Source organism: Amblyraja radiata, chromosome 13 (genome assembly GCF_010909765.2).
Source record: "Amblyraja radiata isolate CabotCenter1 chromosome 13, sAmbRad1.1.pri, whole genome shotgun sequence".
Taxonomy (NCBI): Eukaryota; Metazoa; Chordata; class Chondrichthyes; order Rajiformes; family Rajidae; genus Amblyraja; species Amblyraja radiata.
The window spans coordinates 44532522-44544631 of NC_045968.1; the positions used below are offsets into that span (position 1 = coordinate 44532522).

General features: G+C 41.6%; 1 protein-coding gene across 2 annotated transcripts in view; it reads left to right on the top strand.

The window, feature by feature from the left end:
• xrn1 (5'-3' exoribonuclease 1) overlaps window positions 1-12110 on the top strand; it is a 111483-nt gene that overhangs the window by 64255 nt on the left and 35118 nt on the right. For both annotated transcript variants that reach the window (XR_004413812.1, XM_033031911.1), the window contains exons 23-27: window positions 1040-1138; window positions 3308-3423; window positions 4408-4554; window positions 6483-6572; window positions 7161-7296. Coding sequence is in view for 1 of the 2 variants with exons in the window: in XM_033031911.1 (XP_032887802.1) it covers window positions 1040-1138; window positions 3308-3423; window positions 4408-4554; window positions 6483-6572; window positions 7161-7296 (588 nt within the window). In the remaining variant the exon portion in view is untranslated. The remainder of the gene's footprint in view (window positions 1-1039; window positions 1139-3307; window positions 3424-4407; window positions 4555-6482; window positions 6573-7160; window positions 7297-12110) is intronic.

The window sequence follows — 12110 nt, forward strand, 5'->3', positions numbered from 1 at the left end:
AAGATTTCCATTGAACTATACTAAAATTCATTTCTTATTTAAATGGAATCAAAATTGAAAGTGGAGTTCAATGTGCTTACATTAATTGTACAAAATATTTACCACTATCAACTGAAGTTAAAATCACAAACACATGAGTTGTATTCATAAGACAGTGGATGGGAAGAAATACAAAAAACAATTTATAGCAAATAAACTGAAGCAGTTTTTGATAAATTTAATTCAGTGAGTTGTCTGGGTGCATACGATAGGTATATTTGGAATAGCAAGATTCTGGAAAGTGCAGTCAGTTGGTATCCATTTAATCCTGTTCCTTATTCGGGAACTATTATGAATGAACTTACTGGGAGAACATGTATCAACTGGCTAAGCAGAAAGCTGTGGCTTATTTCAGTATGTCATTTGAAGAATGGTTTTTCTGACAGTACAGCACACCCACTGGAACTGTGTTGAGACGTGAATGATATCTACAAATACTAATGATATTTTGGTTTGATTTTAAAAATATAGTATTTGACTCAATACCAATTTATTTAAGATGCATAACTCTTAGCTAATTAAATAGATATAGTTAAAACCATTCTCAAAAACCTAAATGTATTATCCGGGCATAAATTTCATGCCAGTTCCGAGGGATTGCTACACTGTTGTATCTTTTTTCTTATAAAGAAGCTTTCTCAATCTTGAATGTGCTGGGTGAACGTAAAAGATCCATGTCGTTGGTCAAAAAATTGCTCGGGAGTTCTTCTGGCATAATAGTCGAACCATATTCTCCAAAAAGCTGCCAAGGCAAATTTAACTGATTATTTTTCACACTGCTCTTTATTTCACCCTAGTGTCCCTAAGTATAACAGTGACTACACAAAGTGATTGGATGTGAACTATTGTCAAATTTTAGAACGTGAAAATTCAAGCTTCTTTGTCATCTATTATAACCACTGTCTTCAATTCTGATTTGAAACCCAGTAAAATGCATCAAGACAATACTGTGCTTGCTTATAACATTGCTGAAGAAAATTGAAACTGATTATCTTAATAGATTCAAGACTCTTCGGATGTTATCAAAGATGGGCGAATCCGTGTGGTTTTTAGTGTTCCATGTGAACCTCAGCTAGATGGCATTATACAAAACCAGCATGTGAGTACTTGTTTATTTTTCACATTGCCGGTAGTGTAGAGGATTCTACCCAGTGCTATTATGATGGGACCTGTTCAAAATAATTATATCATGGTGGTGGCGAGGATAATCTCTCACAATCTATAAAATGGATGGCCTGGATAGAGTGGATGTGGAGAAGATATTTCCACTAGTGGGTGAGTCTAGGACCAGAGGTCATAGCTTCATAATTAAAGGGCGTTTGGAAGGAGATGAGGAGGAATTTCTTTAGTGAGAGGGTGGTGAATCTGTAGAATTCATTGCCACAGAAGGCTCTGGGGACCAAGTCAATGGATATTTTTACGGCAGCGATAAAAAGATTCTTGATTAGTATAGGTGTCAGGGGTTATGGGGAGAAGGCAGGAGAATGGGGTTAGTAGGGAGAGATTGATCAGCCATTCTTGAATGGTGGAGTAGACTTGATGGGCCAAATGGCCTAATTCTGCTCCTATCACTTATGAACTTATAAAAATGCACTTGCGGCAGTTGCGTCTCTCCCTGTTCTTTGCAAGGTGAAGTTGTTTTCACCTATAAGGCAAAGGATGAATGGCTATCCCCTTAAAACTAGAAGCTATGGTTAGATGGGGCTCATTAATTATATCTATATGGCAATTCGTCTGGGAAAGGGCGGACTTCTTGAACAGATTTCTTGCGTTGAGAATTCCAAAGAGGCACTACTCATCTCGGGCCTGAGCAGCTGGCCCCTGATTTAGAGTCTCTGCCCCCTGATTTTCAATTTCCTGCACCCACCCTACCTGTGTTTTCCTTCCAACTATCCAAGGTAAATAATTCAAAACTCACCAATAACCTACTCAATTCTATTCACAGACCATTTGACCTCTGAGCTCATTATAATCTTTGTCCAAACATGTATTAAAAAAAAAGCTAAATTACAGAGGTGAGCTGAGAGTTGGCTAACTTTCATGTCAAAGTGGCAAATCACCAAAATATGGCATAAATAAGCCATCTTAAAATGCATGTAGTGGTTTAGGTGGTAGTCATACACCAATCACTGTTATAACTGAAATGTTCCATCCCAGGCAACATCCCGGTAAATCTCTGCACAATCTCCAGCGCATTCATATCCCTCACAGAGTACTGTATACAGAAATGCACACAGTACTCCAATTGTGACCTAACTTTCAGGCAGCTTTAGACTTGTATAACCTAGGTCCTACCCTTATTAGTCCTTCCAAAGTGCATGACCATGTATGTATCCGCATTAAACCGATCAGTATTATCCTGGATCCTTCTCACTATCAACAACACCACTGCAAATTTACTTCACATACCGCCTACATTTGTAGTTCAATCACTAAAATAAGGAGGTACACAAAATTGCTGGGGGAACTCAGCGGGTGCAGCAGCATCTATGGAGCGAAGGAAATAGGCGACGTTTCGGGCCGAAACCCTTCTTGTCTGAAGAAGGGTTTCGGCCCGAAACGTCGCCTATTTCCTTCGCTCCATAGATGCTGCTGCACCCGCTGAGTTTCCCCAGCAATTTTGTGTACCTTCGATATTCCAGCATCTGCAGTTCCCTTTTGAACAATAAAATAAGGAGGTTTGATAAGTAAATGCATAGGTATGGTACAGTAAAGGCTTCAATGCCATTCACTGTGGTGTATCAACCTGCTTCCACTATCAAAAATAACCTTAAAGTAGTATAGGTCATGCAATAGGCAGCAATACTCCATTTCATTTTTTGAGGAGTGAAAAGTGGAATTGAACATTCATCTTCAGACATGAAGATAGCCAGGTTATAGATAAAGTTGTTTAAAATGGTTGGGCCAAGGACATTGCTCTGAGGAACTCCTCAAGGGTATTTAGGAATGGTCAATGAATTCTGGAATTCTAACATTGCTACACACATAGCGGAAGTAAATAATAAAAAGAGAACTTTGTGCAGCTCTATACCAATCCCTCTTGTTTTGTAATGGTTGAATCTCCCCATTAGTATAGAGACAGGAAACAATATTCCATTAAATAGAACCGGAGTGTCCTTGGTCCTTGAATCATTTCCATGATTTAACCTTCCTATTCTTTTGAATGACTTGTTATTTCAAAAGTGTAGGTGACAGGACATAATAGTAACTTTATTTTGAATTTACGTCATTGTTTTAGGTAGTTATTGATTTGATTTAATTGTTTCAGAAATATTCTACAAAATATAATCCAGGCTATGTTGTGGCCAGCCGCCTTGGAATTACCGGGTACATCGTGTCAAGGATAACGGGCAGCTTGTTTATTGGCAGAGGATCAAAGCAAAAGTAAGCATTCATTTATTGAATCTACCTTTTTTTAAATTCTGTGGTGAGTGTTTTTTTCTGATGCCACGAAGATAATTCAATTTACATTGATACTGAGAAAACATTAATAATGATGCCTCATAGGGAAAATTGAATATTGAAATCTTGGGATATTGTTACCCAAGAAAGCCTGATGTAAGAATTGCAGTTTCAAACTGTTAGTATGTCATCAATCTACATGACACGGATTGGTTAGGTGTAGTGCTAACTTATCAGATCTCCATGGCCTTGATTATGAACTGCAGATAAACCATTCTGAAGCATCATTTATATCAGGGCAGTCAGGCTATCAGCTTAATTAGTGCTTACATCAATTGGAGTTTCAATATAATTGGTAAGCACACTTCCCATATTTAAATGTTGGAATAAACACATTAAGTTAGAAAGTTCATTGTCTGAAGTCATAAAATCCTTCATGTTTTTGTTTCCAAAGGCTTAATTCTGGAATGTAAAGGAATGCCAAGTTAGTTTCTTAGCATTGAAATCTTTGCTAAGCTAGTTCATCAACCCATAAGATCTGTTATACCTTATGGCAATCCAAGTTTTTGTTCGGCATTTTCTTAACTAGGAGTAGTTCAAAATCAGCTTAAATTCACATCCGTCTGTCCTTTAATGCACTGGAGAATTCTGTAAGTAGCATAGCGTTTGTGGGCTGGCCAAATGAGAATCAGCAAAATGGCTGCTTGCATTAAAAACTTTGCATGTGCAGAAATACTGGCTGGTATCAGTTTTATAGGTGGTCAGTGAATAACGCTGTCATTACGATCGCAAAGTCCGAGCCATTGATATTGAAAAAAATGTACGGTTTTGTTTCTCTATACCAAGATAGTAATGGAAAAAAAATCTGACTCTATAAATGCATGCTTGCTATTTAATTTTAAGGGAGCCTTTTGCAATTGTTGCATACAAACAGTGATTTAGCTACCATAAACCTCTTTTTGGCAGTCCTCTTGGAGAACAGAAAATGAATGTGGGGCTGAATCTGAAGTTTAATAAGAAGAATGAAGAAGTACCAGGTTACACGAAGAAAGTTGGAAATGAGTGGCTGTATTCTTCTGCTGTCGAACAGATTCTAAGTGAATATCTTGATAGGTAAAGGGTTATTTTATTTTTATCTGGGGCAAAATATTTTTTGCAATTGAAGATGAATTTTGGCAACCTGATCACCTGTGCTGTTGTTCTTTTCAACATTGTTCAATGAAGCTGAAGCTTGGATTCAATTCTGCAGTACTCCGTCCATTTGGGCATTTTGTTCAAAGTACTGAATCTATATACCCTTCACTAATTATATTAAACTGTTGGTAGGATTAAGTTCACTGATCCTCTTTTGGGTCAACTGAATAATGTTATGCATGAACTGTTAATATTGAAAAATATATCTGAGCATAACACTTGGTATATTGTGAATATAAATGATCCCATGCCAGCACAGGAGGAAGAGTGTGAGGGATTTCAGTATCCTGTCTACATTTTTTCTCCAACTAAATTCATACCCAGGGATTTTCCGGTCATTATCTCATTCTTATTTTTGAAATTTTGTTGTGAACTAATTGGCTACCATTTATCTACCATGTGGGTAGGGTTTTTTTGTGTCAGTTTTCTTTGAAACATAACATTGATGATTATTATTAAACATTAAAACAAAAAAAGATTACATTATTTCTTTTATCGTTATTAACTAAAATGTTTCTGTAAATTATCTGCATTTGGAATCTACTCAATCTGGCTATTGAGGCACAAGTTCTGATGCGATTTTGTTTAGTTTAGAGATACAGCGAGGAAACATGCCCTTCGGCCCACCGAGTCCGTGCCAACCAGCGATCCCCATACATTAGCACTACTAGGGACAATTTACACTTATACCAAGTCTATAAACCCAAGCCAATTAACCTACAAACCTGTACGTCTTTGGAAACCAAAGATCTCTGAGAAAACCCACGCAGTTACAGGAAGAACGTATAAACTCCATACAGACAACACCCGTAGTTGGGATCAAACCTGCATCTCCGGTGTTGTAAGGCAGCAACTCTACCGCCACGCCACCGTGCTGCCCAAATGGAACTGGTTATATTGAAAGTATCAAGATAGAATGTTGAACAATAAAATTACAATTGACAACTCTAACAAGGCAGGACCTACACAGTGAATGGTAGGCCTCTGGGGAGTGTTGTAGAGCAGGGGGATTTAGGAGTGCAGGTTCATGGTTCCTTGAAGATCGAGTCGCAGGTAGATAAGGTGGTCAAAAGGGCTTTTGGCACATTGGCCTTCATCAGTCAGAGTATAGAAGTTGGGAGGTGTTGCAGTTGTATAAGACGTTGATGAGACCGCATTTAGAATATTGTGTTCAGTTCTGGGCACCATGTTATAGGAAAGATATTGTCAAGCTTGAAAGGGTTGAGAGAAGATTTACGAGGATGTTTCTGGACTAGAGTGTGTCAGCTATAGGGAGAGGTTGAGTTGGCTGGGTCTCCATTCCTTGGAATGCAGGAGAATGAGGGGTGATCTTATAGAGGTGTACAAAATCATGAGAGGAATAGATCAGGTAGATGCACAGACTCTCTTGCCCTGATTAGAGGAATTGAGGACATAGGTTCAAGGGAAAAGATTTAATGGGAATCTGAGGGGTAACTTTTTCACACAAAGGGTGATGGGTGTATGGAACAAGCTGCCAGATGAGGTAGTTGAGACTGAGACTATCCCAACGTTTAAGAAACAGACAGGCACATGGATAGGACAAGTTTGGGGGGTGGGTGGGTATGGACCAAGCGCAGGCAGTTGGGACTAGTGTAGCTGGGACATGTTGGCCGGTGTGGGCAAGTTGGGACGAAGGGTCTGTTTCCACACTGTATCACTCTATGATTCTACAACTCTAACAGAGTAGTAAACACCTTAAATTCATAAAGAAAAGATTTCACAGTTTCCTATAATTTCTTAATGATTTTCCAGTTATTAATTTGAATAAATGAAAATGGTAATGACAGTTAAGGTTACCAGATGTAAACATGCATTTTTATTTTTAGATTTCCAGAATTGATGTACCACATTGCTAAAAACAGCCACGAAGATCTGTACTATGAGGATAACATTTGGTCTGGAGAGGATGTTAGTGGGTGAGATTAATTTATTTGGTGCTGAACCAACACTTATTTTTTGATCCAACTATAATTTTCTAACCATTTGAACGAATTGATTGATGATTAGATTCTATATAAGAGTAGGCCATTTGGCCCTCTAGGACTGTTTTGCCTATCATACTTCATCTGTAACTGAGCTCCATGACTCCCTGTGCCCTAAAACCTTGTGTTTAGATGAATCTATAATTTTCTCATTTAAAATCAGCAATTGACCCAGCATCAGAATTCTGAACATAATATCTCTTGCTTGTAACATTGGTTCTTAACTTGAAACGTAAAAGTTCCATTCCCTCAGTTCAACCCATAAGTCATAAAAACATTCAAATTCTCATTGATGTTGGTGGCTGGGTCGTATTCAGGAAAGGATATTGGACTGCCTCTTTATTAAAGAAAAGATTGCCACCTCAAATTGAATACGTACTCTAAAGTCAATACAGCATTGATCTTCATTGAAATCTATGTACCCCTAGTCAACTAGTTAATGAATACTGAATGAAACTTTTGTATTGTGTATTGTAATAAATTAAGCTGCTGTGTGTAAAAAATGTTTCACGTTTTTAACAGTCCTGAAAAGGTCCAGGAAATTGGAGCTTGGTTGAAGACGCATCCGGTCAGTAGTTTGTCAAGAGCATCTTGTGACTTGAACTTACTGGATGCAGCAGTCATTGAAAAGATTGAGGAGGAGGTAGAAAGCTGCAAGGTATTTCCTGTTTCATTTCTTCAGTCAATAGATTTAAAAAATCCCATTTAGTTCATTCCTTCACTCCCTCCTTTTCTAAACTATTTCTTCACGGTGAATCTGTTTAATTCAAAATCTACATGGCCGGTGGTTGCCTATTACTCAGCCGGGGGCAGCAGCAGAATTTTGATGACCAAGTTTACAAAGGGTGAAAAGAGGCTGGTTCAGACTTGTAAACACAACGAAATGCAGATGCTGGTTTACATAAACTGTTTTTCACGAGAGAGTTAGAATTACAGTAGCTCTTAGGGCTAAGGGAATCAAGGGAAATGCAGAGCTGCCAAGTAGTACGGATTTTCCGTATTTTGTACGGAAATGCGATAAGAATACAGATGTACGGTTTTGCGTTGTTAAATACGAATTTTTTAGAAGTCCGTATTTAACAACGCAAAATCGACCATAGATGATCGTAACAACGAGGTGCAGCAGGCAGGTTGGAGCGGCCGGGATTGGCTCGACTTCCTGTTTCGTTGGCATGCCACTCACCAATGGAGGGATGGTGGCCCGGTGGGGTTGACTTGGGATCTTGTTGCTTGGAAAATGCAGGGATGTGGGGGGGTCATACTGTACCTATGGGGATTGTAACAATTGTTGTTTTGGGTTTCAAGATCTGGATGATTGTTTTTGTGGGCGTTGGTCTGCCGCAGTGCTTGGGTTGGGGTCTCTGTCTCTCGTTCTTTCTCGCTCTCCCTCCCTCCCTCTCCTCTCTCCCTCCATCCCTCGCTCTCGCCCTCTCTTGCTGTGTCTCTGTCTTTCGCTCTCTCCCTCCCTCTCTCCTCCGTGCACTCTCTCTCCCGCTCCCCATCTTGTCTCTCTCTCTCTTGCTCTCTCACTCCCTCTCTCTAGGGGGGCTGGGGTGGCTCAGCGGGACGGGCGGCGGTTCTGGGGGGAGGGAGTGGGTGGTGTTTCGGGTCGACACCCTTCTTCAGGCAATCACAAGTTCTCTCGCCGATTTGAGTTCAGTTCAGTCTGAAGAAGGTTCTTCTCTCCAGAGTCACTGCCTGTCCCCTGAGTTGCTCCACCTTTATGTCTATCTTCAATTTCAGAGTTAAATAAAAAACACAGAGTGCTGGAGGAACTCAGCGGGCTTGGCGGCATCTGTGGAGGGAATGGATTAGGAGTTGTTTCGGGCCAGGGTTCTTCTTCAATAGGAAGGAACTGCAGATCAAAGATACTAGAGCGGATACTCGTATCGTTGCTGCAGATCAGGCATGATATTCTTCCGATTTAAAACGGAATTCCGATTTTTTTTGTTTTCCTATCTGTCAATTTTTTGTGCCCGATTATTTGGCGGCCAATCAACCGCTGTCTCTAAGGGGGTTGCATCCAATCACCAACCAGCTTCCCTTAAAATTCCCGTCCAATCAACAAATCGGTCTCATCCCGTCCAATCAGCCGCTGTTTCCAAGGGCATTGTGTCCAATCACATAATGCGCCGGCCACTCGACGGCCAATCAGACGCAGTCTCCGAGGGGCATTGCGACCAATCACCGACCAGCTTCCCATACTGAAGCAGATGATGGCTGCAGCCAACACAGAGAGAGAGAGAGATGCAAGAAACCAGCAATGACATACAATACACAATAAACTGTATTACAAATATACAATAAACAAGTTATGCATTCTTGTACTCTTACATGGGTATGACCGCACATAAAAAATAAATGTTTTTTCAGCAAAATGGCACTGCGTAAAAATACTGATTTGGGGATCTGGGGGTCCTTCTTCGTCAGTCTATGAAAGTAAGCATGCAGGTACAGCAGGCAGTGAAGAGAGCAAATGGCATGTTGGCCTTTATAACAAGAGGAGTCGAGTATATGAGCAAAGAGGTCCTTCTGCAGTTGTACAGAGCCCTAGTGAGACCACACCTGGAGTATTGTGTGCAGTTTTGGTCCCCTAATTTGAGGAAGGATATTGTTACTATTGAGGGAGTGCAGCGTAGGTTTACAAGGTTAATTCCCGGGATGGCGGGTCTGTCGTATGCTGAGAGAATGGAGCGGCTGGGCTTGTACACTCTGGAGTTTAGAAGGATGAGAGGATATCTTATAGAAACATATAAGATTGTTAATGGGGCTTTTTCACGGGGCGAGTTGACGCAAGATGTCACCAGAGTGAAGTGGTCGTGGTCCAGCACGAGTCTCGCACGATATAACGGGGGGTAGATAAAGAGTTCCCACGGTACTCGGCATTTCTGTTATTTGTGCGAGTGACTTGTCCGTCTCCCGAGCTTTCGCGTTAAATCTTGAATGAACATCGTGAACTACACGTGACACAAATGATGTAACTTTTTTTTTCACACACTATAAATATCCTCCCTTGGTTGAATTGGCTCATTTGGAGACATGTTTTACTGTGTATGTGGGAGACACAGACAGGGCCGGTGCTAGGAATTACGGGGCCCAATTAGAAAATTGATGGCGGGGCCCCTACTCTAGAAAAGTAAAAATTTATGTATGTTTATATTTCGTGTAGTATGCTCGTCTTTAACCAAAAAAAACATTAAATGCTTGATATACTAAAATGTTGAAAAACTATATGAAAGTGTCACACATCTAATAAAATGAGCGGCACTTTGAAAGATTGAATGTGTGTGTGTGTGTGTGTGTGTGTGTTTATGAGTGTATGCGATTGTGTCTCTGTGTCTGTGTGACTGAGTGTGTGTGTTTGTGTGTATGCGTCTGTGTGTGTGCGTGCATGGCCGGCCTTAGGGGGTTTAAACGGTTTAGAGATGTTTAGAGGGCTTCAGATGGGTTCAGGTGTGTTTACAATTGTTTAGAGGGGAATAGAGGGAAATAGGGGGGCTAGAGGGGGTTTAGAGGTGTTCAGAGGGTCCCAGAGGAGGTTTAGAGACGTTATAAGCCCCCCGTGAGAAATTGTATTTCTCTGAAATTGAAGATAGACATAAAGCTGGAGTAACTCAGCAGACAGGCAGCGCAGCGACTCTGGAGAGAAGACCCTTCTTCAGACCGAACTGAACTCGCATCGGTGAGAGTACTTGTGATTGTCTGAAGAAGGGTCTCGACCAGAAACACAACCCTCTCCCCAGAGCCGCTGCCCGTCCCGCTGAGCCACCTTCAACTTCAGAGCCAAACAAAAAACACAGAGTGCTGGAGGAACTCAGCGGGCCAGGCGAATGCCTCACCAGCTGAGTTTCTCCAGCATTTTTGTCTACCGCTAAACATCAATGATTCCGGGAATGCTGAGGGGACAGGGTGATAGAGAGGGAGTAGGAGAGCTAGAGAGAGACGAGACGGGGAGCGGGAGAGAGAGCGCGAGAGAAAGAGGGAGGGAGGGAGAGAGCAAAACACAAGAGAGACACAACGTGGGTCGGTAGGTGAATGACTAACCTGCACACCAGGAAGAAGCCCCTTCTCGCGGTCCGGGGCCCTCACTCATGATGGTGAGTTAAATGAAATTCTCAACGTGTCATCGATCTACATTCCTCAGTAATGTAATTGTGTTTTAAACAAGTATTAATGACGCCGCGTGAATTTTATTCAAAGGAACACGGCGTCATTAAATGAGTCTGAAGAAGGGTTTCGGCCCGAAACGTCGCCTATTTCCTTCGCTCCATAGATGCTGCTGAACCCGCTGAGTTTCCCCAGCAATTTTGTGTACCTTCGATATTCCAGCATCTGCAGTTCCCTTTTGAACACGGCGTCATTAATACTTGTTCAAAACACTATAACATTTACTGAGGAATGTGGATAGATGCAGATTCATGACATCGCATAACAAGGTGTTAACTACTTACCGTTAAGAAGTGCTAACAGCACTAGTTAACAAATCGTTTGTGTATGATGGCCGTGCAGCGGTTGTTATGCATGTTCGTTTAAAAAAAATCCGGATGGCGAATTTAAAAAAATCTTTATTTAACAAAGACAATTCGTATTTCCGTACGAAATACTGAACATTAGTGCGGGGCCCCCATTAGGCGCGGGCCCCAATTGGGAGCAATCGGTCAAATCGGCTTAACGCCGGCCCTGGACACAGATGGACTGAGCACAGTACCTCGGTCTTACTGTGTGTGGGAGAGGGGGAGAAAGAGACGTACACTCACAGAGGCAGAGTATCTCAGCCTGTGTAAGAGGGAGGGAGGGAGGGAGAGAGAGAGAGAGGCACACACAAGGTGGATGTGAAATCTCACTTGCCTGTTTCAGTGACAGACACCCGCCGCCAGTAAATGAAGACACCCCCATCTGTCTCTCCCTCGACTCCCCCACCTTTCCCTCCCAACTCCAGTCCCGTCCCGACCCCCTGGGAAACTGAATAGAGCAACAATATAGATATAGAAACTGAAACAATATAGAAACTGAATAGAGCAACATGGCAAAAACATCTCTGACACGCTTTACCCCCTTTCTTTGAGATTTTCTGGGAGCCATCTCTGCAAGTGTTCCTGTTAAAAAGATTATCCAACAATGACAATTAGGTGGGACGTCCTCGAAGGACACATGTTCCCTTGTCGATATTGAGACCACCTTTTTTACTCACCTTCAGTCCCCTCTGTCCAGCTTCCGGGTTCACCGTTCGCAGGAGTTCCCACGGTAACCGCAAGAGTTATTACGGATATCGCACTGGCCACTACGTCCATATAATGTTGCAATGCTCAACCACAAGTGTACAAGTCACTCTTGGAGAAATTCAAACTTTCTTGAATTTTCTCCCGAGTGACCAAGATACACGATTACCTGCCGTTAGCGCTACGGTGGTCCACGGTGGTCCACGAATGCCGTACTGTTATCGCACGAGGTTCCCACGATGTTAAACTCTGG